We start from the raw sequence: 25262 nt of genomic DNA, 5'->3' as shown, positions 1-25262 counted from the left end.
CTGACAATCCTGGTCTTTGCATTGGTGAATGTTTTGAACGCTACTATGCACTAGTTGAGTATTAGCGTAGGGAGCAGCATTGCACAGACTAGGCGCACTTTCACAGGGTCTCCCAAGATGCCATCGCATTTTGAGAGACCTGAATCTGGAACCGGTTACAGTTATAAAAGTTAGTTACAAAAAAAGTGTAAAAAAAAAAAAAAAATATATAAAATAAAAAAAAATAGTTGTCGTTTTATTGTTCTCTCTCTCTCTATTCTCTCTCTATTGTTCTGCTCTTTTTTACTGTATTCTATTCTGCAATGTTTTATTGTTATTATGTTTTATCATGTTTGCTTTTCAGGTATGCAATTTTTTATACTTTACCGTTTACTGTGTTTTATTGTTAACCATTTTTTTGTCTTCAGGTACGCCATTCACTACTTTGAGTGGTTATACCAGAATGATGCCTGCAGGTTTAGGTATCATCTTGGTATCATTCTTTTCAGCCAGCGGTCGGCTTTCATGTAAAAGCAATCCTAGCGGCTAATTAGCCTCTAGACTGCTTTTACAAGCAGTGGGAGGGAATGCCCCCCCACCGTCTTCCGTGTTTTTCTCTGGCTCTTCTGTCTCAACAGGGAACCTGAGAATACAGCCGGTGATTCAGCCAGCTGACCATAGAGCTGATCAGAGACCAGAGTGGCTCCAAACATCTCTATGGCCTAAGAAACCTGAAGCTACGAGCATTTCATGACTTAAATTTCGCTGGATGTAAACAGCGCCATTGGGAAATTGGGAAAGCATTTTATCACACCGATCTTGGTGTGGTCAGATGCTTTGAGGGCAGAGGAGAGATCTAGGGTCTAATAGACCCCAATTTTTTCAAAAAAGAGTACCTGTCACTACCTATTGCTATCATAGGGGATATTTACATTCCCTGAGATAACAATAAAAATGATTTTAAAAAAAAATGAAAGGAACAGTTTAAAAAAAAGATAAAAAAGCAAAAAAAAAAAAATAAAAAAAAAAAAAAAAAAAAAAAAGCACCCCTGTCCCCCCCTGCTCTCGCGCAAAGGCGAACGCAAGCGTCGGTCTGGCGTCAAATGTAAACAGCAATTGCACCATGCATGTGAGGTGTCACCGTGAACGTCAGATCGAGGGCAGTCATTTTAGCAGTAGACCTCCTCTGTAAATCTAAAGTGGTAACCTGTAAAGGCTTTTAAAGGCTTTTAAAAATGTATTTAGTTTGTCGCCACTGCACGTTTGTGCGCAATTTTAAAGCATGTCATGTTTGGTATCCATGTACTCGGCCTAAGATCATCTTTTTTATTTCATCAAACATTTGGGCAATATAGTGTGTTTTAGTGCATTAAAATTTAAAAAAGTGTGTTTTTTCCCCAAAAAATGTGTTTGAAAAATCACTGCGCAAATACTGTGTAAAAAAAAAAATGAAACACCCACCATTTTAATCTGTAGGGCATTTGCTTTAAAAAAATATATAATATTTGGGGGTTCAAAGTAATTTTCTTGCAAAAAAAAATAATTTTTTCATGTAAACAAAAAGTGTCAGAAAGGGCTTTGTCTTCAAGTGGTTAGAAGAGTGGGTGATGTGTGACATAAGCTTCTAAATGTGCATAAAATGCCAGGACAGTTCAACCCCCCCCCCCCCCCAAATGACCCCATTTTGGAAAGTAGACACCCCAAGCTATTTGCTGAGAGTCATGTCGAGTCCATGGAATATTTTATATTGTAACACAAGTTGCGGGAAAGAGACAATTTTTTTTTTTTGCACAAAGTTGTCACTAAATTATATATTGCTCAAACCAAGCACCGCCTTCAGGCTTTCTAAGGGCGTAAATTTTTGATTTCACTCTTCACTGCCTGTCACAGTTTCGGAGGCCATGGAATGCCCAGGTGGCACAACCCCCCCCCCCCCCCCAAATAACCCCATTTTGGAAAGTAGACACCCCAAGCTATTTGCTGAGAGGTATAGTGAGTATTTTGCAGACCTCACTTTTTGTCACAAAGTTTTGAAAATTGAAAAAAGAAAAAAAAGAAGAGTGAAATCAAAAATGTACACCCTTAGAAATCCTGAAGGCGGTGATTGGTTTTCGGGGCCCCGTACGCAGCTAGGCTCCCAAAAAGTCCCACACATGTGGTATCCCCATACTCAGGAGGCGCAGTGCCAAATTGTAAAAAGACCTCTGGTCTTTAGGCAGCCAAATGGTCCGGGGCTGAAGTGGTTAAAAAAGTACCTTTTTTCAAAATCAATATACAGCTGTCACATGACCCAGCTCTTTCTCAGCCTGTCTGCAGGGAAACATCAGCAGGTGGAGCTAGTCCTCTTCTGCTGGTCACATCAAACAGCCTTATTATGTGGTGTGAGCTATCTACAGGGCTATCTAGGGGGACGCTCTGCCAATCGCAGCCTGTTTCACCCCAAAGACTGCCATTGCTAACCTTCTGCAAATGGCAGTTGCCTGGCTGGAAGGTTTCAGAGTTAGAAATCTAGAATGAGTATGTAGCAGTTATGAGAGTCAGAGGACAGCCAAAGTTCTTCTACCCTTGCTCCAGGGCAATGCCGTCCAAGGTATAATTGCAAAAATATCAGGCAATTAACATTTTTAGAGATGTCAGCAATGGCAGCTCACATGACAGTGACCTATGAAAAAGGAGTATGTTAAACCTCCTCTGGGTTTTAAACATAATTGAATGTGAAGAGAAATATTTTAAATATGGGATTTTCAAAGAATGTTAAACATAACAGGTTCTAACCTTTTTCCACTCTCCATTTTTTAACAAAACCTGTACACCACCATTTCCTCAAAGCCTTGCCTGGCACTCTTTATGAAAGCTGGCCAAACATGAAACCAAAATACGAAGCTCCCCCTTGTCTCCTCGCATAATATTATATTAAGATGAAGGGCTATTATGGCAAAATTTGTCAAATTTGTGAAATTTAATTTTCCTTTAAGTGCCTTATTTACATTTGTTTTCTGAAACCACCTAAATTCAAGTCTAGCCAAAACATCTTGATAGTGTGGGTACGTTTTAGAACATGTGCCAACATTTTATTCCTGATGAATATGGTTAAGGTGAGTGTCACAAGTATAATGCAAGTCCTATAAATTTTAATTTTGTATGACAAAAGGCACAAAAGAAAGCCAACATGTTCCGGAGGCTCAATACTCCCCCTTCACCAGGGCCTATATTGTAGTGGAAAAACCCACCATACCTTTTTGCGCTAATAAGTGCCCATTTCGTCTAATGGTATAATGGATGTTACCTATCACTCTATTTCCCGCATATCCCCAACATGAACAGACATGACCACAGCTTATGTCCTCATCTCAGCATGACTGCCTGCCGAGCAGTGGACTGGCTATTTTATTCAAAGACAATAAAAGCAATCACAAACAGGAACTCCTGGCCCCAGAAGCCAATCGCTTCCTTCACAGGATATGACCTCACAGGATATGAGTTTATACAACAACCAATGACTACAGTTCCTGCTGATGGGAGATTATCTGCAGGTGTACGCCATGGCACCCCAAATATGTTGATCAGGCATACAGGGGTGACACGAGCGCACATCCGCTAAACCGATAATGTTTTGATAACGCTTTGGCTTTCTTTAGTGATCTAATATCATGCAAAATAAAGATTTGCTGGACTTACATTATACCTGTGGTGCATTCACTCTCTTCACATTCATTAGCTACTCTGGGGACCTCCAAGGATACCCTGGCTGACAGAGAGCGGCCTCCAAAATCTGGATACAAAGCTTTAGCCATCAGGTGTTAAGCGCTCTACCAACTCACCTGTTGTCAAAATATTAATGCTGACACTGTCCACATGTGACAGATTTCACCTCACATCCTGTCTATTTAGTGCGTGTCAGACAGAACCGGAAGTGAGAGAAAATTCTCTCCCCCTCAAAAGCTAAATAGACCATTTTCATGCAGAGTGGTAAAGAGGGTGGAACTTCTGTCAGGTTTTTATTGCTGTTGTTTTCCCAGTGGGGCTCCTGCGATCACTCGTAACACGACGAGAGCCTGGGATCTCTGTGTGTAAACAAAGAGATCCCGGTTCTCTGAGGGGAGAAGTGACAGATCGTCTGTTTATACAGAGTATGAACAGCGATCTATCTCTTCCCCTACATAGTCCCCTCCCCCCTTCAGTTAGAAACACAAACAGGGAACACAATTAACCCCTTGATCGCCCCCCTAGTGTCAACCCCTTCACTGCCAGTGACATTTTTACAGTAATCAATGCATTTTTATAGCACCGATCGCTATATTAACGTCAATGGTCCCAAAAATGTGTCAAAATTGTCCGATGTGTCCGCCATAATGTTGCAGTCACGATAAAAGTCGCAGATCGCCGCCATTACTAGTAAAAAAAAAAAATAATAATAAAAATGCTATAAATCTATCCCCTATTTTGTAGATGCTACAACTTTTGCGCAAACCAATCAATATACGCTTATTGCGATTTTTTTTACCAAAAATATGTAGAAGAATACATATCGGCCTAAACTGAGAAAAAGTTTGCTTTTTTAAAAAAAAATGGGGATATTTATTATAGCAAAAATTACAAAATATTTGTTTTTTTTTCAAAATTGTCACTTTTTTTTGTTTATAGCGCAAAAAATAAAAACCACAGAGATGATCAAATGCCACCAAAAGAAAGCTCTATTTGTGGGAAAAAAAGGATGTCAATTTTGTTTGGGTACAACATTGCACGACCGCTCAAATGTCAGTTAAAGCAATGCAGTGCCGAATCGAAAAAAGTGCTCTGGTCAGGAAGGGGGTAAAATCTTCCAGGGCTAAGGCGGTTAAATAATGCAACCAATCGGACAAAAATTATCCTTAACTGACTGTCCTTTTAAGTAATTGTCTATAACATTTTTAGTTTGTTTAAAAACACAGTAAAAAATTAATTACATCAAGGGTGTCCAACCAGTGGCCCACAGGCCGCATGTGGCCCAATACGGCTATGAATGCGGCCCAAAACAAATACATGAACCTACTTGGTTAATGTTTATTTTTATTTTTTGTAAGAATGCATTTAAACTTAGCAAGCACAAGTGGCTGAAGAAAAATTTGACAATGTCTATGTAATGGAGTTTTATACGTGTTATCTTCCCAAAGAAGAATATCCCACGCTTTACAATCACGCCTTAGTCATGTCATCAGCACCTATATTTGTGAGCAACTATTTTCAAAGGATGAAGCCCACTAAGGGCAAAATTACAACCAAAATATCTGATGAGCACCTTGAGAATTCATTAAGAATTGCTACTACATCCATCCAACCAGATATTGATGCATTCGTTTATCAAAAACAGTGTCATATATTGCCCTAGTTTTATGTTGCCCTCTTTTACTTTTATAATTAAAAATATGATGACAAGTTTTATTAATCAGGTATATTATCTATATCAGTGATTGTTAACTTGTGGTCTGCCCGACTTTTTCTGCTCATCAGCTCTCCTTATTGTTAGTGTATTTTATGTGTGGTCCAAGACTATTGCTCTTCTTCCAATGTTGTCCAGGAAGGTCAAAAGGTTCGACATCTCTGATTTACATCATAGGCAGTGTCTGGTAATCACAGCTGAAGCTGGAACTTTTAAGATACATATTGTATATCACAAAAATGTCTTCTTGTCTCTTCAGAAAAATATAAGTTCACTACAACCACCCCTGGCTCAAGCTCTGTTAAACAGGACATTTGAAGCTCTTAGGGCCAATATATCAAGCTTTAACGTCTCAGATTGGACCCAGCTCTTCCAAAACACACTCAGCACAGTCCTGCCTGAAATCACCCCAGATCAGCTGAACCTCATCCCTCCAAACCTCACCTGTGGCTCCTACCAGGCTATGTAAGTGTTAAATGCTATGTCACAGATGTACAGCACCAGCCAAAACACGGGACTTTGCATGATGCAAATAGTAACAAACTTCCTAGTCACCAGCCTGCCAACTCATGTTCGTTATTATTGCCCCATCTCTAACCAATAGCAGGAAAGAGCTAAAGACTACAGATGCTGGTCGCTATTTGCATGACATAGTGTTTTTTGGTGTTCTGGGGGCGTTGGGAGGCTATACAACGTTAGTGCCATTTATGTAAGTTGTATCGGGGCCATCAATTTACTTAAAGCTGAGCAACAGTAGATATTTAAAAACATTAAACTGGCTACATAGTTATTAAAAAATCATTACTTGTTTTTTTTTTCCTAGCATCATTCTGAAAACGCTGTTTACCTGGCTGGCTACTTTTTGAATTGCAAACTCGTTACATTCTGTAAATGAGTTTCAAATAGTGACAAAATTCCTTATCTTTATGCTTGTTCTGGGTCAGTGACTCTAAAAGTTTTAACAGGTGTACGGGTTTACAGCTGAATTCCAGGTACAGCATTTTTTCCATAGGTACATTGGTTCAATTTGGACCAATGTAAGTAAGTATATTCCATACCTGTGTGATCCCTGCTGGAAATCACTGTTGTAGGCTTCTCTAGTACAGTGATCACCACTAGCTTCCCATGCCAAGCAGCTATCCTACTGCAGTAATAGAAAAAAGATAACTGTAAGCGCAAAGAAAGTGTAACTGTAAACATGTAAGTGGAACAGTAATAAGGAGAGCCGGCAAAACTGTAATCCTTGAAGTGTCGTTTATTGGTACATCAGAGTGACAATAAAACAATAAAGATGACGCGTTTCGGCAATAGCCTTAGTCATAGCTACGTTAAAGAAGTCCGGTAATTGGAGCTGTGAAAAAAAAAAAGCAGCTTGTAATTTTTATTAACAACATTGCTCAGCCCCTGAAACACTAAAATAAAAAGAAACATTGTTTCTTTCTGTTTCTTCATCTGCAGATCAAAGGGGTGAACAAATGTTCCTCTGTTTAACCCCTTATTAACCTTTAATTTACTCTTTTTTTTTTCACGTCTTTTTTATAAACGATAAACAAATAAAACTTTTTTTTATTTGCTTTGTTAGTGAATATTTTTGCACATATATATTAACTTATATTTACACATTTCACATTGAAAAAGCGCAAAATTAAAAAAAAAAATCAATTTATTTCATTTGTAAATAACTTTTCAATGCTTTGTACCACTGCTGACAGCTGACGTGAAAACAAAATAGTTGCGGTAGGTATCGGTAATTGGTACTAAAAAAAAGTATCGGTACTCGTAAAAAAAATGGTATCGGTGCATCCCTAAGCAGTAGCATTTCCCAACCTACTATATATACAAGTAATTTTTTGGAGCTGCTTTTTAGATAACATAAAATTGTACCCAGAGAGGCACAGAAGCACCCCAGGATCTACATGTTCACATTCTGGTTGTGGTCCTAAGCATGTTATTAGATTGAAGGGTAGACACACACTTTGAAAGATTAGAAAGAACTTAGTGAAATGTTATAAAACACAGAGAGAAGTTTATCTTCAAAATCAAGAATAGATACAAGGACAAACATTTTCAAGAACAAGCCTGATATAACTGACTGTTTATCAAAATTGGTGAGAGCTGGCAACTTAGCAATTGTATTTTGTCCATTGTTTCTAACAGAATTAAGGGCTTGGACTCAAAATTCTCGAAGATGGATCCTGTAAAACAGCAAGCAGATTTTCAAACATTTGTGAAACCTTACTTGAAGAAGCAAGGTAACTTGTTACAACACAAATATATTAAAGTGGAACTTAAGTGTATCTGAGGACCATAAACTGAAAATGCTATTTCATTCAGTTTTGATATTAGAGCGAACCCACCCATATATCCATGTTTTATTTTGTTACAACCCCCCCCCCCCAGCGTTTCTAGCTGTGGCCATCTTGGGTAGATGTTTCACATAGCATTTACTTTATGGAATCCATCTGTCCTTAGCTCAGGCATGCAGGCAGAAGTGTGTGCTTAGCTGAGAAAACCCCTCAACAGATACAAGACAAAAAAATGCCCATGAAGACTCCATGGATGTATGACATAATTTTAGCCTAGGCCAGAAACCAAGAAGCAACTGAAGAAATGTAAAAAAAAAAGGCTAAAAGGGTTAGTACACCTTTACAGAACTGAAGAAGTATAAAAAAAAAATCTGTAAAGGTGACCAAATACCAGAACGCTTCTCCCCCGGTCCCCGCTGTACTTGCCTCCTGCAATCCTGAGTTGTCGGGGTCTTTCAAGATGCTCCATCAGTCTGGGGCTTTGAATACCTCACTGCTTTCTCTTCTCTCCCTCCGGCAGACCAGGACAGACCAGATGGATTCCAGTTGGTCAGTGCCATTCATGTGACAGTGCTGACCAATTAGAATCTGCCTGGTCCAACCTTGCACACAGGTGAAATATTGTACCTGTATGGCATTTTTTTTTTAGGATTAGAACACAGGTGCATTGTTGTCTATGGAACAATGCTCACAGTTGCGTAAAGATCAGTAATGCAGCAATGAGTTCAGAGCTGTAGAAATAAAAATAGAAAATTTTACATTTGAATGGAGTCATTTACATGCATACACATGTTGTACAGGATGCAGAGGATAGCTTCTGAATGGGAGAAATATGTTTCCACTGTTTGGGTTACAGGAGGACGGTTTGAATGCAATCTTGGAGTACTCACAGGTTCTCACTTATGTAGGGTGAGGGGTGTTGGTTGGGAAGGAGTAAAATGACTTACAGCTTGCCCGAGATTGGTTAGTCGATATGTGAGATCCGGAATTTGGAAGCCTAGCGAGACTTTGGGTGGGACAGAGCAACCAAACCTAATTTCAGGGACTTTGGCCCTTAAAGGGTTAACCTGACTGAAAAAGAACCAGAAGGAGTCAGCACCTGTCTGTAGGGTGGATTTGAGAAGTACACAGCTGTGTGAGAAAGTGTGGACTATCTTACAACTGAGACATCATTTGCTGAGCTCCTGCGACCTTTCTAGTACCCTAAGCAGACAGGACCCTTAAACCCTAGTGTAGGACTGGTATACTGGTGGTGAGCCATTATGTTACTTTCAATATACCAGAATTATGGACTGTTTGCTTTTACTATGCTGCAGAAAGCTGTTTAATTTGCTTGGTTTTGAAAGAACATTAAAGACTGTTTACGTTTACAAATTACCTGCTGATGGTCCTGGGCTCCCCATATTACAGTGTATACACAATAATAAATGAGTGTATATGCGTTAATTGCAAAATTGGCAGCTAGCAGAGGGTGAAGAAGAATTTACATGTGCATATACATATGCATGTTTACGCACATTTACTTTTTAAGGTCTTTATGGAATATAACTTGTGCTTTTTAATCAGGATCTTTCTGCATGCAATATTCTGCGTATAAGCATCAGTAAATTAATACATCTGCATGCAAGAGGCATAGAAGAAAAAAATAATGCTGGGATGTTTTGAGGGTAAAATTGGGTTAGACCTGGAATATCATCCTTTTTTTTCCGCAGGACCTGCCTGCTCCCAGAACCTTACCAGTAGTGAGCTGATCAACCTGAACTTGAAGAGCTTTTCTCAGTTTCTTGACTACTCTGATTTTCTGGCACTTAATGCAAACTTCACTGCTGTAAGTATATGATATCGACTGATAGTGGAAACACTGTTTGATGAGGTGCACTTTAAACCACATCTCTGACTTTCTCTGACTTTCAGTTGGATGTGTTGCCTCTCCTCAATATACGGCAAAGGGTGAACTTCACGTTGGGTGCAAACCTTTCAGCTGACCAAGCTGCCAGCGTTGCTGGGAGCCTACAGAACGCTGGTGATGTATATGACTTCCTGGGCCAGCTTAATGCTGCATTTAATGGGGTAAGTGCGCTTTTTCTTGCCTTCTGTTAAAGAGGTACCACTGTCTAGAATTCAAAAACAGTTTCTCAAGTAATCTTTGAGTATTCCACACTTTGGCACATACCATTTTAAAGAGTTCTATGGCCACAACACCTTCATTTTTGTCAGGAACCATGAATCAGACTGAGACAGAAGTGCAGTAAAAATCACACTTTTTAATAAAATGATAAAATGGTACAAACAGAGCAAACGTAGTCAAAACATAGCCAGGGTTCGGTAACCAGAGCGGGCAGTCAGAACAATCAGTGAAATAGTAATCCAGAGATCAGCATAGTAGAGGCAGCAAACAGGATCAGGAACCAGAAGGAAAGTCAGCCAGGCAAAAGTCTTTAAGTCTTTAACCCAGAAATCAGCATAGTCAGAGGCAGCAAACAGGATCAGGAACCAGAAGGAAAGTCAGCCAGGCAAAGTCTTTAACAGAAAAACACAGCAGAGAGTATCTGTATATGTTGACCAGGCGAAGGCACAGGAGATCTGATCCAGGCAGTTTAAATAGCCAGCAGTGCTAACTGACAAGCAGGAAATGAAGACCAGATGAGTCACTGTGGAATGAAGAGTGCTGGCAATTAACCAATAGCTTAGCACTAGAGCTCTGAGAAGGTGGGGGGGTGGGTGAGCCCAATTTTCTAACATCAGCATTGTAATAATACAAAGAGTAATTATATTTGACAATCTAATATAAACATACTTGAAAAATCTTCTTTCATGTTGTGAGTTTTGCCTGTCTCCTGACCGTCTCTTTTCACAACTTCCTAGATTCCCTGCATGCTCTGCAGCTTCTCCTCTGCTGTTTACTTTCCATTTCTAAGAACTATATATCCTATACATAGCCTCCACCTCCTGAAACTCCTCCTCTTAAAATCCCTGTAGGTCAGAAGGCAGGCTCCATTAAATGTGTGACACAGCAGTGCCTACTCACAGGGCATAGTGAATGTGTTGCATGGAATTCAAGCAAGTAAATGTAGCGATTACTCCCGTAGGAGCCACTGGAATTTTGCCCAGGTTCTTCCCCAGTGGATTGCCCCACAGCCAGACACAGGTTTCCTCAAAAACCAGTCTTGTTTTTGTTGTTTTTATTCTTGGAGAACTTGGGTAGGGGTTGAGGAATTGAGAGATATACTCCAAAAACAGAAAATGTGTACAGCTTGAGGACAGTGAACTCCTTTTTATTAAGCTGAAGCAGAAGACGACCTCGAACAACTGTGGACTTGACTTGTAGTGAAACAGTTAAATGTAGAGCTGAAGCAAAAGTCCTTGCATATAGCAAACTGTGGAGTTGGCTTGTAACAGAAGCAGATAATAGCAGGCTTCTCCAAACTTTCTAAACAAAAGAGCAAGGTTTTTTTTGTCCTTCAGGCTTTAGGGGGGCCAGACTGTGGCTAGCGAGAGTGGAACTTTTCCTGGCATCAGTGGAAGTAAACATCACATTTGATATTAGGTGGAGGAATAGTGCCCCCATCATTGGTATCATTGGGAGAAATAGTGCCCCATTGTTGGTGTCAATGGGAGAAATGGTGCCCTATTGTTGGTGTCAGTTGGCAGAATAGTGTCTCGTATCAGTGGAGGAAATAGTGCCACAGGGGGCCAGGAAAAGGCAAGCAAGGGGCCACATCTACCCACTGGGCTGCATGTTTGGAAACCACTGTTTTAGAGCAACTAAGAGCATAGTCCCTTCACCAGGAATTAGATAAACTAAGCTGTTGAGGACACCAGCCCCTTTAGCAAACACACAGCTGACTCAATAGCACAAGAGGGGAGGCAGCATCCCAAAGTCTCTAAGATTTCTCAGCAGTCTGGACTCACAAAATGTCCAGGGAAAGCTGGTTACCTCCTTCCAACTTCCAAGCAAAATTTTCCTCCAGTGATACCAGAATAGATCTTCAGATGACAGCCTCTTGGTCAGCTCTCAGCAGCTCCAGCTTCCAGGTGCTTAGGTCACCCACCTGAGGACTCACAAACAGCAAGCCCTCCAGGCTGGACTAATCCTTGGGGAAAAGACCCCAAGCTCAGTGTGCTTAGAGAATATATACAGTGTCCCAGCAGCCTTCAGGGCCCTGCTTTCTGGGATTAGCCAGAACTGTATAAAAAATCATGCTATTTGCATTGCTTCACACCTATCTTCCAGTGAGTTCTCCAACTTTCTGGATAGCAGAGGAAACAATTAAACCCAGCAGCAGCTGAACACTGAGCAGAACTAACTAATCACAACCCAAGCTGCACTGTATACAGTGAGCCAACTAACCTTACCTGACCCAGCAATTTTAGCCACACTGATACAATGAGGCAAGCTAAATTTACCTAACCAAAACACACACAGCTTCACTGAACACAGTGAGCCAGCACTAAATCTAGCTAATCCTAGCACCTATCTTGGAGGGTGCTACATAAATGTGTGGGGATCATCACAAAGTAAGTTTACATTTGTTCAGTTTAATAGGAGAAGGTTATAAGGGCTCTTTCACATGGGGCGGATCAGTGATGATCCGCCCCGTGAACATCTGCCGATCCCCGCTGAGCAGGAAGATGACAGGTCCATCGCTGCACTCTGTGCAGCGACGGACCTGTCAGAGCGCCGCTCTCCCGTATGGGGGATCGGGTGATGATGGACCGTAGAGTCCGTCGTCACCCGATCCAATCCGAAAATGGATGGAAAAGTAGGTTTTTCCTCCGTTACACTTTTTCGGATCGGAGCGGGTCGGATGTCAGCGGACATGTCACCGCTGACATCCGACGCTCCATAGACCTCCATGGACCTGAACGGACAGTCCGTGTGAAAGAGGCCTAAAGCATTGAAATACAATGTAGAAATGTATATATTTTATATTTAGACCATAGAGATGTTTTAAGTGCAAGTGACCTATATCAAAATGAGTGTGGATGATCAAGCGTGGGTTGGGGTTTTAGGATAACCTAAAAGAAGTTGAGGTACAGAGTGGAGCTTTAAAGAGACCCTGTCACAAACCTAAAAAATTGCAGGTTAAAGCACATTCAATGATTTTAGGCAGCATTTTTCCTTTCCACAAACTGTTTTTATTCACTAGCAATGTGTTGGATACCAGTCCTAGGGTCAGTCAACCTATAGTAGTGGAAAATATGTCTCCACACAGAGTGTGAGCGGTCGCACTAAATGCTCACCGGGGCGGTACATCATTTCTTGCACTGTGGTAGGTTACAATCAGATCTGGTGAACAATGGTAAAAAGAATGAGACCCCAACATGGAACCAATATGTGATCAGCAGAGACGCCCATTCATGAAGGTCAATATTTATTTTAACCAGTTTTTACAATCAATACATACCATCCCTCCTAAAGAATCCACTTGAAAGCATATTTTTTTTGAATCGGTGCTTAAGATTACCACACATTGGTAACATTTTGGGGCTGCATTTTTCTTACAACTTATGATTTTGTTTGATCATTTCTACATACTTTACCAAGAATTGTGCATGACAGCACCTTGATCCCAGCAAGATGGTCCTCACATTTTATGACTGCTGTAAATACAGGTTTAGTTGACCAGTCAAGTTTCTTAGTGGGCATGGCCAAAATGCATCAAACATCTTCTAGTTTACCGATACCCCAGATTGGATCTCTGCCTAGCTATAGATATAAGTCCTGAAGTGAAATGTCTTCTATCGTTTGCAGAGCATGTTGTCGCAACCTTTGTCCCAGGCCCTGCTGAACCAGACTTTTGAGGTCCTCAAGTCCAACTTCTCCAACTGGAACAGCTCAGACTGGAGCCAACTCTTCCAAAATAAGCTGAGCTTTGTCCTGCCAGCCATTACCCCAGGTCAACTCATTCTTATAAACCAGAGCATCTCATGTGACTCTTACCAAGCCATGTAAGTATCTACTAATTTTTTTGGAAGGTTTGGTACTGAAGCTACAGTTCTGGGTTGAGGCAGAGGTAGAAAAAGCACCCAACTTGGACACTATACTATGATGTGCAGCTGGTTTGGTAGCCACCCCTGTCTCCGCATTGCCCAGCTATTACTTGTACTGTGCAGGAGCAAGCTGCCAAACTTGATAGGCTATAGCCTCATTTACAGCTAAGCAACCACTAACATTATAACTAGTGTGGTGCTGGAGAAAGGAACTGTCAATGTGTAGTGCTGGCAGAGCAATCCAAGTTGTTATATTATGCTAGTGCTGGAAAAGAAAGCACATGAGATTTTATTGAATTTTGACTCCAAATTGTTTTCAATTTGTAAGATGTTACCAAAAAAAAAAAAGAAAATCACAGGTACAGAGCTCTGCACAAAAATGCAAATATATTGCATGCATCATTAAGGTTCAGTGTTTTACTTGTTTTATTTAAAGCTGAACTCCAAGAAAACCGCTAAATACACAGATAAATACATATCTGGGAGCTGCTTTACCAGCCAAAAGATTTGTACTTCTTCTTATCCTGTCCTGAGATTAACAGCTCTGCCGCACAGTGTCTAGCAGGGAAGGAGACCTGATTTTTCTCTTCTGCAACCTGTGACAGTGAAAGGAGAAGCAGCACAGTGATGAGCTCATCTCTCTGTCTCTCTGCTCTCTCTTCCTATCAGTATGTTCTTTGTTAGCACATAAGCACTGCAGCACAGTTGATTTGCTCCCTGTGCTGCTTCTCCCTCCCATAGTCTGAGGTATGTTGCACAGGGACTGCAGGAGGCTGATACTAAGTCAAATTCAGGCACTTACACTGCTTTTATTTAAAAAAATACATCAATACGCTGCAGTGATGGCCCGTCCATTAGGGGAGCATGGGCACCCCCATCCCTATCCATGCGTCTGGCCCCCTAATCTACATTTGGGGCACTGGATGCATGGAATCCAATGGGTGGGTGTTTTTTTGAAGCACGTAATTAAAGCCAGAGGCTCTAATAGGCTTCAAAATAGGGTGGGCTTGGGGCGCAGAGCATTGCGCTCAGAGCCCACCCAGTTGTGTGAGAATAGAAAATGAATAGTCACTATTCTCACACTGATCCTCCCCCCCCACCGGCCAATCGGGAAGCAAGTCGTGAGACCCATCACCCAATTGGCTGAAAGGACAGGCAATCCTATTGGATGCCTAGGAGGAGGAGGGATGAGACGCACGGCGGAAGCCGCCATGATGCAGAGGAGGAGGAGACACTCGCCCGTTGCCCTTCGCAGTGCTGCCCGCCCGGAACCTAGATGGGGTAAGTGCTGGGTGACCGACCGACCGCGAAACCCCACTTCTGCTTAATCCTTCCTATAGGTAAATATGGCCACCCTCCGCAGTAAAGGACCATTAGGAAGAATCAGGGCCAAGCTAGGCTTTTATAAAATGGCAGATAACTTTTCACTCAGGGCAAGTTATAGAATTAACATCATATGCTTTTCCAAAAAAGTCAAACGTTTTTCAAACTATAAACGTGTTAATTAAATATTCTTAAAACACAAAGTGACCATGAAAATGTTATAGAATTGAGAGCTGGAGTTTTCTCCAGAGCTTTGTATCTTTCAGTTATACCCAATAATCCCCAATCCCTATCAAGGGGAAACTTGAGGAAAGGCTGTTTTGTATTTTCCCCTATTGTATGCAAGGGGTCTGTTTATAAAACCTTTGTTGCACGAATGTCAGAAACGTTTGTGCAAGCTGAACTAACTTTCACTATAGTTTTTCGAATAGCTTAACCCCCAGGATCTTCACCTCGATCCAAAACACAGTAGCGTATTCAGAAATATCTCAATAAGAAAATTTACCACATTTTGGACTTTAACTAGAGCTGATGATACAGGAGTTAATCTATTCACAAACATACAGTGAAATTGCAGTCAGTAGACCAAGTCTTTTATTCATTCATTTTTACTTTATTATCAACAGAGTCGCAGGTTTAAACAGCAAATTCCCCCAAATGACTCCAGGAACCCAGAAGAATGTTTTTACAAACCTGATCCAACCTTATATGAAAAACAAAGGTAAAATCCCACATAAAACACGTCTGCACATTTTTCCTCAGTATCCTTGACTTGGCAATTTCTTTGCATGCCCAAACCTGGACTACCTATTAATAAGGCATCCTATTTAGTTCTGAACCTCAAGACAAACCGACCACCAATTCCATCACAATGTATGCAAAGGAATAGTATGTCATTTCTTGGCTCTACAGTGGATTTAGTTTGATTTAGTATTAATAATAATAATAATAATAATAATAATAATAACAATATACCCCCCTATGAATGTATTTTTGTTATTTTTTCCTGTGTAAAACCCCAAAGAAAAATGTAATCTTTTTGGATTTCTCTTGATAATTTTAGGTCCAGCTTGTTCCAAGAATGGCAGCAGCAGTGTTCTCTTAAATCAGAACTTTGGAAAGTTTTCAGTGTTTGCAGATTATTCTGAGCTTGTCTCTGGTCTTGGCGATAAATTCAATGCTGTAAGTTTTTTACTTTAAAAAAAAACAAAACATCAGGGTGTTTAAATGCCTCTATCGCGATGCTTCACTTTGTGCCAATGGTAAAACATATTGCATTGGGCAAGCCTGCTGGACGTGACCCGTTCAAGCGAACCGGGATGCCCCTCAGCCCTGCACACAGTTGTGACGCGTTTGTTTGGCAAAATAATAGGGTTAAGTGGGGGTGAGGAGGGGTCACATCGCCTCCTCACTGCCTGTCAATCGCCTCTGAAAAGCGAGCCAGATGCGGATCGCTTCTTAGAGGAACAGTGGGTTTGCACGTACCAATCAGCAGAGCATATCACAAAAGTAAGATTGTTTGATGCCTATTATTAATACTTTATACCTATATAAGTGTATAAATAAGTACTTGTTATAAGCATAGCTATCCAATCATGTGCAAAAATGCTGTTTTTCTTTTTTTTTCTTTTCTCCTTGCATGTGATTGGGTATTCCTTGCACAGTGAAGCTTCACCTCATTTGCTAAGCTATGGAGCAATGGCGCTTGCAAAGTTCACAGTCTTTGTGCCTTTAGTAAATCAACCCCATTGAGTATGGGGATGTGCCACTGTCCCGCCCTCACCGGCACTGTACCCGAATGAGAGCTTCATTTATTTAGAGAGATAAGAGAGCTTGACACTGGTCCACCACACATCCGGGCAGAAAGTCAACTGCAGCAACAATAGAATAACTTTTTGTTCAATTTGATGAAGATTCAGCTCAAGGAACATGATGCAGATGAATGTAAAAAATCATAGCACAAAAACATTATTCTCCATGAGCTGAAGAGGCCAAGCCGTCTGACCAACATCACATGTCTATGTCTTATTTAGTCAAGATCTACTCTTTCTATGCTCAGAACAATGGGGGTTATTTACGAAAGGCAAAGCCACTTTGCACTGAAAGTGCACTTGGAAGTTCAGTCGCTCTAAATCTGAGGGGTAGATCTGAAATGAGGGGAAGCTCTGCTGATTTTATCATCCAATCATGTGCAAGCTAAAATGCTGCCGTTTATTTTCCTTGCATGTCCCCCTCGGATCTACAGCGACTTTACTTCCAAGTGCACGTGCAGTGCAAAGTGGATTTTCCTTTTTCACTTGGAGACAGAATTTTCGTTTTTAGGAAAACATATGTTCATGCACTGTTACAGATGTGCTTGGTTATGGTGCTTTTAGTTGGTAAATGGTTGTGTATAATTCCTTTTTTTAAACTCTTCTGTAGTCTGATGTCGTGCCCTCGCTCTCTCCCCCTCAACTGGCCAACTTCGCCTTGAACACGACTATGAATGCACAAATTGCCAACAGCATTGTGGGCGCTCTACAGAACTCCGCTGATGTGTACAACTTTCTCTCCAGTTTCAATGCGGGTCTAGCATCAGTAAGTGACAACAAAACATGTACTGGCTCCCATAGCTGTTATGCAAAGACTAATACATAGGGAATGATCTATTTTCAGTTATCATTGTACAGTTTTCAATGTCTGTGTTCTTATACATGACTGACTAAATGCCATCAATATACACAGTTACACCAGTAATGCCGCGTACACACGGTCGGACTTTTCACCTGCAAAAGTCCGACGGACGCCGCCGGACAAAGTCCGGCGGAAAGTCCGACCGTGTGTGGTCTCCATCGGACTTCCGACGGACCGTTTCGGTCGGATTTTTGCGGAAATCCGACGTACTTTAGATTTGAAGCCTGCTTCAAATCTTTACGTCGTACCTCCGCCGGACTCAGTTCCTGACGGAAAGCCCGTTCGTCTGTATGCTAGTCCGAAGGACCAGATACGACGGAGGAGCAGGTTGCTGCATCTCGCGCTCGCTGCAATAGGAAAAACAAATCTTCCTATTGCGGCCAGCGCGGGGCATACCAGGCCCTTAGGTCTGGTATGGATTATAAAGGGGAACCCCTACGCCGAAAAAACGGCGTGGGGTCCCCCTAAAATCCATACCAGACCCCGATCCGAGCACGCAGCCTGGCCGGTCAGGAAAGGGGGTGGGGACGAGCGAGCGCCCCCCCCCCCCCTCCTGAACCGTACCAGGCCGCATGCCCTCAACATGGGGGGTGGGTGCTTTGGGGGAGGGGGGCGCCCTGCGCCCCCCCCCCCCAAAGCACCTTGTCCCCATGTTGATGAGGACAAGGGCCTCTTCCCGACAACCCTGGCCGTTGGTTGTCGGGGTCTGCGGGCGGGGGCTTATCGGAATCTGGGAGCCCCCTTTAATAAGGGGGCCCCCAGATCCCGGCCCCCCACCCTATGTAAATGAGTATGGGGTACATGGTACCCCTACCCATTTACCTAGGTAAAAAGTGTCAGTAATAAAACACAACACAGGTTTTTAAAATAATTTATTAAACAGCTCCGGGGGGGTCTTCTTCCGTCTTCGGGGGTCCCTCCGGTTCATCTTCTCCCGGCGTCCGGTTGGTTCTTCTCCGCTCTCCGGCCTCTTCTCCCGGTGTCGCAGGTCTTCGGCCGGCCCCTCCGCTCTCTTCATGTAGCTCTATTGCGAGCGGAGGTCCGGACTTCTGGGCTTCTTGGCTTCTGGGCTCCTTGGCTTCTCTTCTCTTCTCTTCTCTTCTCCCAGATGTTGACACGACGCTCTCTCCGGCTGGACTGGTCTCTGAGGGCTGCGTTGTGACTTATATAGGCGGAGACCCCGCCCCCATATGATGTCACAGTCCCTGGGCATGCTGGGACTGTGACGTTTTAGGGGGCGTGGTCGACCACGCCCCCTAAAACGTCACAGTCCCAGCATGCCCAGGGACTGTGACATCATATGGGGGCGGGGTCTCCGCCTATATAAGTCACAACGCAGCCCTCAGAGACCAGTCCAGCCGGAGAGAGCGTCGTGTCAACATCTGGGAGAAGAGAAGAGAAGAGAAGAGAAGAGAAGCCAAGAAGCCCAGAAGCCAAGAAGCCCAGAAGTCCGGACCTCCGCTCGCAATAGAGCTACATGAAGAGAGCGGAGGGGCCGGCCGAAGACCTGCGACACCGGGAGAAGAGGCCGGAGAGCGGAGAAGAACCAACCGGACGCCGGGAGAAGATGAACCGGAGGGACCCCCGAAGACGGAAGAAGACCCCCCCGGAGCTGTTTAATAAATTATTTTAAAAACCTGTGTTGTGTTTTATTACTGACACTTTTTACCTAGGTAAATGGGTAGGGGTACCATGTACCCCATACTCATTTACATAGGGTGGGGGGCCGGGATCTGGGGGCCCCCTTATTAAAGGGGGCTCCCAGATTCCGATAAGCCCCCGCCCGCAGACCCCGACAACCAACGGCCAGGGTTGTCGGGAAGAGGCCCTTGTCCTCATCAACATGGGGACAAGGTGCTTTGGGGGGGGGGGGCGCAGGGCGCCCCCCTCCCCCAAAGCACCCACCCCCCATGTTGAGGGCATGCGGCCTGGTACGGTTCAGGAGGGGGGGGGGGGCGCTCGCTCGTCCCCACCCCCTTTCCTGACCGGCCAGGCTGCGTGCTCGGATCGGGGTCTGGTATGGATTTTAGGGGGACCCCACGCCGTTTTTTCGGCGTAGGGGTTCCCCTTTATAATCCATACCAGACCTAAGGGCCTGCGACGGGGCTCGCAAGGTTTCAATCTCGCCAAAAAAAGCGGCGAGATTGAATTCCTTTTCTAGTCCCGTCGTACCAAAGTCACGTTCAAAATGAACGGACTTGTCCGTGTGTGGGAAAGTCCGTTCGTTCTGAAAGTCCGGCGGAAGTCCGTCGGGAAGACCGGATTCCGGAAAGTCCGGCCGTGTGTAGGCAAGTCCGGCCGTTCAGAAAGTCCGGCGGTAGTCCGCCGGAAGTCTGGCGGCAAGTACGTCGGACCTAGCTTTCTAGAAAGTCCGACCGTGTGTACGCGGCATAAAGGTGCCAAACAAATAATCCAAGAGTCCAACAATGAATTTTTGGTTCAGTAAATGACCATGGAAAGGACAACAAACAGCCAATGCCTTTCAGAAGCCCATAGAACTCCACTTCCCTCAGGGGTTAAAGTATAAATAAAGGCAAAACATTTTTTTTTTACTTTTGGATAACATGAAGAGGGATTAAAACACCTGTCAGCTTTTTATCACTGTCTGTGTCCCCGTTAGGGAGATTCACCCTCTTTGTTTGTCTTGTTTACCGATATAATCGAAAGTAAAAGAAAATGCCTAATTTTGGGTTGTTCCCAGAACAGTAACAATGTGGACACTGGTGACAACCAGGGATTTACTCACATTGGAGGGATTTCCTCTCACTTCCTGAGTTGGATATGGGACAGGAAGTGAAGGGACATCTCCCCAATTGGCACACAGATGGCAAAAGCATTGATGGGTTATAACTGTAGTGCTCACCCCCCGAGAGGCCGCTGAGAATATTCCCAGGTCTCCCATGCTAGCACAGAGGCTGCCAGTCACAAGCACAATTGCATGCACACCAACAATACATGCTTAGTTTAAGGGATGTCTTTTTAGAATTTATTGCATAGAAACTTGAAACAGGAGAGGTGTTCAGGATACTCTAAAATGATGAATAGGAAGACAATCTTCTATCACAAATCCACATAGCTGCAGGCACACATGAAAGTCCCAAACACAGGTCTTACTCACAGTGTCCTAGACGCTGTCAGCCACCCAGCTTCTACAGGTAGATCCTCAGTGAGTGAGACAAAAGATCCTTTTCCAGACCAAAACTTCAGGACAGTGCCCTCTAATGCCTCGTACACACGGTCGGACTTTGTTCGTACATTCCGACAACAAAATCCTAGGATTTTTTCCGACGGATGTTGGCTCAAACTTGTCTGGCATACACACGGTCACACAAAGTTGTCGGAAAATCCGATCGTTCTAAACGCGGTGACGTAAAACACGTACGTCGGGACTATAAACGGGGCAGTGGCCAATAGCTTTCATCTCTTTATTTATTCTGAGCATGCGTAGCACTTTGTCCGTCGGATTTGTGTACACACGATCGGAATTTCCGACAACGGATTTTGTTGTCGGAAAATTTTATATCCTGCTCTCAAACTTTGTGTGTCGGAAAATCCGATGGAAAATGTGTGATGGAGCCCAGACACGGTCGGAATTTCCGACAACAAGGTCCTATCACACATTTTCTGTCGGAAAATCCGACCGTGTGTATGGGGCATAACAAAAATCCATTAGTAGCCTTTTCCAGGCCCTTAGCCCAGCTTCTGCTAAGGCCCAAACTGCAGTTCTTGTCTCACTGTAGCTGTCTCCAAGGACATCATCCCCAGGTAGATTGGAACCCTCCCAGAAGAGGAATAACATTCTGAAAAGGCCTCACAAACATTTATCAACTGCCCAGCCACCTTCTGGATGCCTCCTTCCAGGGATTGGCTGGGACATGATAAATATTCATTCAGGACAATTGACTCTTTCTGCCCTATATTCTGAAAACTTCTTCCAGAAGCAGGTTGGAAACAGCCAAACACCCAGATAGGAAACCATGAGCAGACAAAAACAAAAAAGATTCTCCATGTTGAAGACTTATTTGTTTTCCTTATATAAGGAATTCTTGTCCTGTAACTGTATGAGCCATTTAATAAAGTAAGTGTTTCTCTTGATTTGTGTCATATTTACAGAACAACCAGACTTCTGTTGATCCAGCTTTGTCCAAGGCTGTGCTTGCCCAGACCTTCCAGAATACGCAGAGCAACTTCAGTTCTTTCAATAGCAGTGACTGGGCCCAGTTATTCCAGGATAAACTTGCAGCTTTTTTGCCTTATATTACCTCAAACCAACTTAACACCCTACCAAAGAACTTGTCATGTGACTCCTACCAGGCCATGTAAGTATCTTATGTAAAATGTATGGGGCCAACCAAGACTTCAATAGCCGAAATGAGGTAAAAGTATGCAAGTATGTGTTAGTGCTCTACTGTACAGTGATTGCAAAAGGCTGATATCACGTCAAAATCAGGTAATTGATTCAGTTAAATTTGATTTATTAATACATGCAGAGCTTCTTTAAAATAAACTATATGTGTCTAGGGTTATTACTTATATAATATTAGGATTGGCCAGACTCCCACAGTCCCAAAGCATTTGTTCTTTATCCCCTTCGCTCTCAGATTCTCTATACCGGTGGCCTGCCAGGAAAATGCTCAAAGGTTAGGTTCATACTATTGCAGGTAGCTCACATTTGCAGAGGCAAAGTAGCCTATTCATTTGAATAGGCAGCTGTACCTGTGGAAAACACAGGGAAAAAGTACCTGACCCTTTCTCGAAAATGTGGTTGCATGAAACCGCATGGTGCTTTGACACCATGCGGTTTCACGCACCCGGAGCGTGGGGGTGCCATTAAGAATGAATGGCACCCATGCATGTCTGCTAAAGAGCAGCATGTTTTGGTTGTGGGTACCTGCGGGTACAGGATTGCACACAATTTACAGGCATTCCTGTCAATAGTGTGAACTACCATTTACACCAATAGTGTAAAATACCGGACACGTCTGGATTTTTAATGGTTCATTGATACCGAATGACTTTACACAGCAAAAAATAACGCAATTTATCTGGCACCTGGTATTCACTGTACAAATTTTCAAAAATAATAGTTATACCTTAACGTTCAAATGTCTATAGACAGTAGCTTTTTCCAGTTTGAATAGATATGGTAGTATGGCGCAATTATCATATCTCTACAAGCACCCAATGCCCAAGCTTTCTTGGGGGAAGGCTTGTTTAGCTAGGTTGTATTTTCCCAGCAAACTCCAACTGCTTTCAGCTCTTCTCCTGCCTGTCCTTGATTTAGATATACTTTATGTCAGGATCAATTATACTCTTGTCTCAAATGACACTGCCAAGTGTAGCGCAGAAGTTGCTGGGGACCAAAAACAAATAATATAAATAGCTGGGGATGGGGGGCAATTAACTTCTCCTCCTTTGCTCAGTAGGTTTACTGGTTCCACATCCTCTATGATTACATCAGCACAAAAGCATTTCCTAAACAATTCAAAACTAAATAGGGCTTTAATGGTACACGCTACCCCCCCCCCCCCCCCCCCATACGTATTATAAAAATATAAACTTTATTGTAACAATATTAAAAAGTTAAAATCCCAAAAAGGGATATGTTACACATTTTAAAAACAAATTGGTCTGCATAGTCTGTAACCACAATATAGACATATACAAAATGATGTGACCCCAAACTCAATCATTCATAGGAAGTTATCAAGATGGTTTGTTTGACACATTTCACAGGACAAAGCCTGCTTCTTCAGGAAAAACAAAGCATTTTACATATCTAAAAATATAAATACACAAGTCAAGCAACTTGTTAATTCAATTTTGACATTCAAGTATATGTATATTGATTATCTATTCAATACATATTACTAACTGCTATGGATGTTGACAGAGTATGCAGTGCGGTAAAGACCAATGTAGAACAGCAAGACCTATAGACGAATGGACCCCAAAAAAACCCAGGCCTCCAACTAGGATAAGCAATAGGTTCATCAGGGTGATAGATGCAATCATCCAGCTTTCTAAAAAAAAGAGAGTGACATTTAAACCCTTAAATTGTCAAGTACTCTAAAATAAGGGACTAAGATCATATCTTCCTTCATATAGTTTATAAACATATGAAAAAAAGGAGGGCAAAAATAAATGCTATAAGTTGCAAACATCCTAAACACTCCCACCAGGGAAGATACTCATGGCGGGAAGGGAAGGGAGAGCAGGGAAAGATAAATGGATCCCATATGGTAAACTATATTAAATTATTTAAATATATCCATATGCAAATATAGATATAGAAAGACCCATAACTACCATCTACATCCCTACTCCCCATTGCTGGGAACCCCATCAAAATTTTGGTATGGGGACCCATGAACTTTGCCCCTGCATGGACGATAATTACCAGCTCTTCATAGCTCCTACTAAGGGCTTGCATTCAGCCTTTACAACTTCTTGTGGATGTAGTCATCAAGGGAACCTGGGTTAAGGAGGGCCTGTAAGGATAGCCTTCATGATAAACTGGAAATATGGTAAATTCTCCCTGTAGATCAAGTTTGAAATTCTTGAGCCATTTGGTAAAGTTAAGCTGGTCATAGATGATTCGTTTTTTTGATTTTCTTTAACAACAATTTTCTTGATGTCCCTTCGACAGAACAACTTCTGTTAAGCGGGAAAGGCCACACACTGATAAAAATTTTGGTCGGTGTATGGCCAGCTTTAGATGTTCCTACTTTTTGTGTTACCCAGAGAGTTTGAATTAGAGATCCATTTTTTTCTAACAATGGCCATAGTGTGGACAGGGTAGATATCTATTCATGAAAAGCTTTAGCAATTCAGCAAGAGTTTGAACTGTTACCCCTGAACTTAAATGATCTGGTTTCCATGGATCATGCTTACAATTCAGGAAATAAACTCAAGATATTTTGCTAATGTTTATCTATCTTATTTTTTCACAGTTTGAAAGGCCTGGATACTAGTTTCCCCCAGATGTCAACAGGAACAAAACAAAGCATTTATAATACTTTTATCAGACCCTATCTGACCACTAAAGGTATTCAAACGTTGTATTTAGTTCTCCTGGCTGTATTTCAAAAGCATACTATAGAAATACAATTTTTAAAAAGGCATGTTTCTACCTGTTTTTCATTCATTGCTTTTTCTCATAGATACTTCTAATGCCATAGTCTGCTATAACCAAACCAATGCCAACTCTTCCGCCTGGCTTGTGACTAATATGGCTTCATTCTTGTCGAGCACAAGTGATGTAGATCTGATGCATTTTGCTAATGATACCATGGTAAGACTGGGTACCTCTTGCCCAAGGGCCCTTAGTCTGTCTATTTTATTTCTTATATTCTAATGAATTTGACAGTATTTTGAAAAAGGAAAAAATTGAGTCTGCCAAATAAAACTGAAAAAAATGCTTTATGAACGAGTACAGAGCAACATTCATGTGTCTTTTATATCAACCTGGAGCTCAGCTATAAAGATTGTCATATATAATACTAAAAGAACTAAGGGATCCAAAAGAGGAACTGTTCCCATTTTAAAGATGCCCCTACTCTCTTTGT

General features: G+C 42.3%; 1 protein-coding gene across 2 annotated transcripts in view; it reads left to right on the top strand.

Moving 5' to 3' along the window:
• The window catches only part of MSLN (mesothelin), a 105708-nt gene that overhangs the window by 35297 nt on the left and 45149 nt on the right, over nucleotides 1–25262 (top strand). For both annotated transcript variants that reach the window (XM_073636437.1, XM_073636438.1), the window contains exons 12-22: nucleotides 5658–5863; nucleotides 7556–7650; nucleotides 9417–9532; nucleotides 9619–9774; nucleotides 13460–13656; nucleotides 15648–15742; nucleotides 16085–16203; nucleotides 17443–17598; nucleotides 21808–22013; nucleotides 24648–24742; nucleotides 24858–24988. In XM_073636437.1, coding sequence (XP_073492538.1) covers nucleotides 5658–5863; nucleotides 7556–7650; nucleotides 9417–9532; nucleotides 9619–9774; nucleotides 13460–13656; nucleotides 15648–15742; nucleotides 16085–16203; nucleotides 17443–17598; nucleotides 21808–22013; nucleotides 24648–24742; nucleotides 24858–24988 — 1572 coding nt within the window. The remainder of the gene's footprint in view (nucleotides 1–5657; nucleotides 5864–7555; nucleotides 7651–9416; nucleotides 9533–9618; nucleotides 9775–13459; nucleotides 13657–15647; nucleotides 15743–16084; nucleotides 16204–17442; nucleotides 17599–21807; nucleotides 22014–24647; nucleotides 24743–24857; nucleotides 24989–25262) is intronic.

This window comes from Aquarana catesbeiana, linkage group LG06 (genome assembly GCF_042186555.1).
Source record: "Aquarana catesbeiana isolate 2022-GZ linkage group LG06, ASM4218655v1, whole genome shotgun sequence".
In the NCBI taxonomy this organism is placed as follows: domain Eukaryota; kingdom Metazoa; phylum Chordata; class Amphibia; order Anura; family Ranidae; genus Aquarana; species Aquarana catesbeiana.
This window is presented reverse-complemented; position numbering and strand designations above follow the sequence as displayed.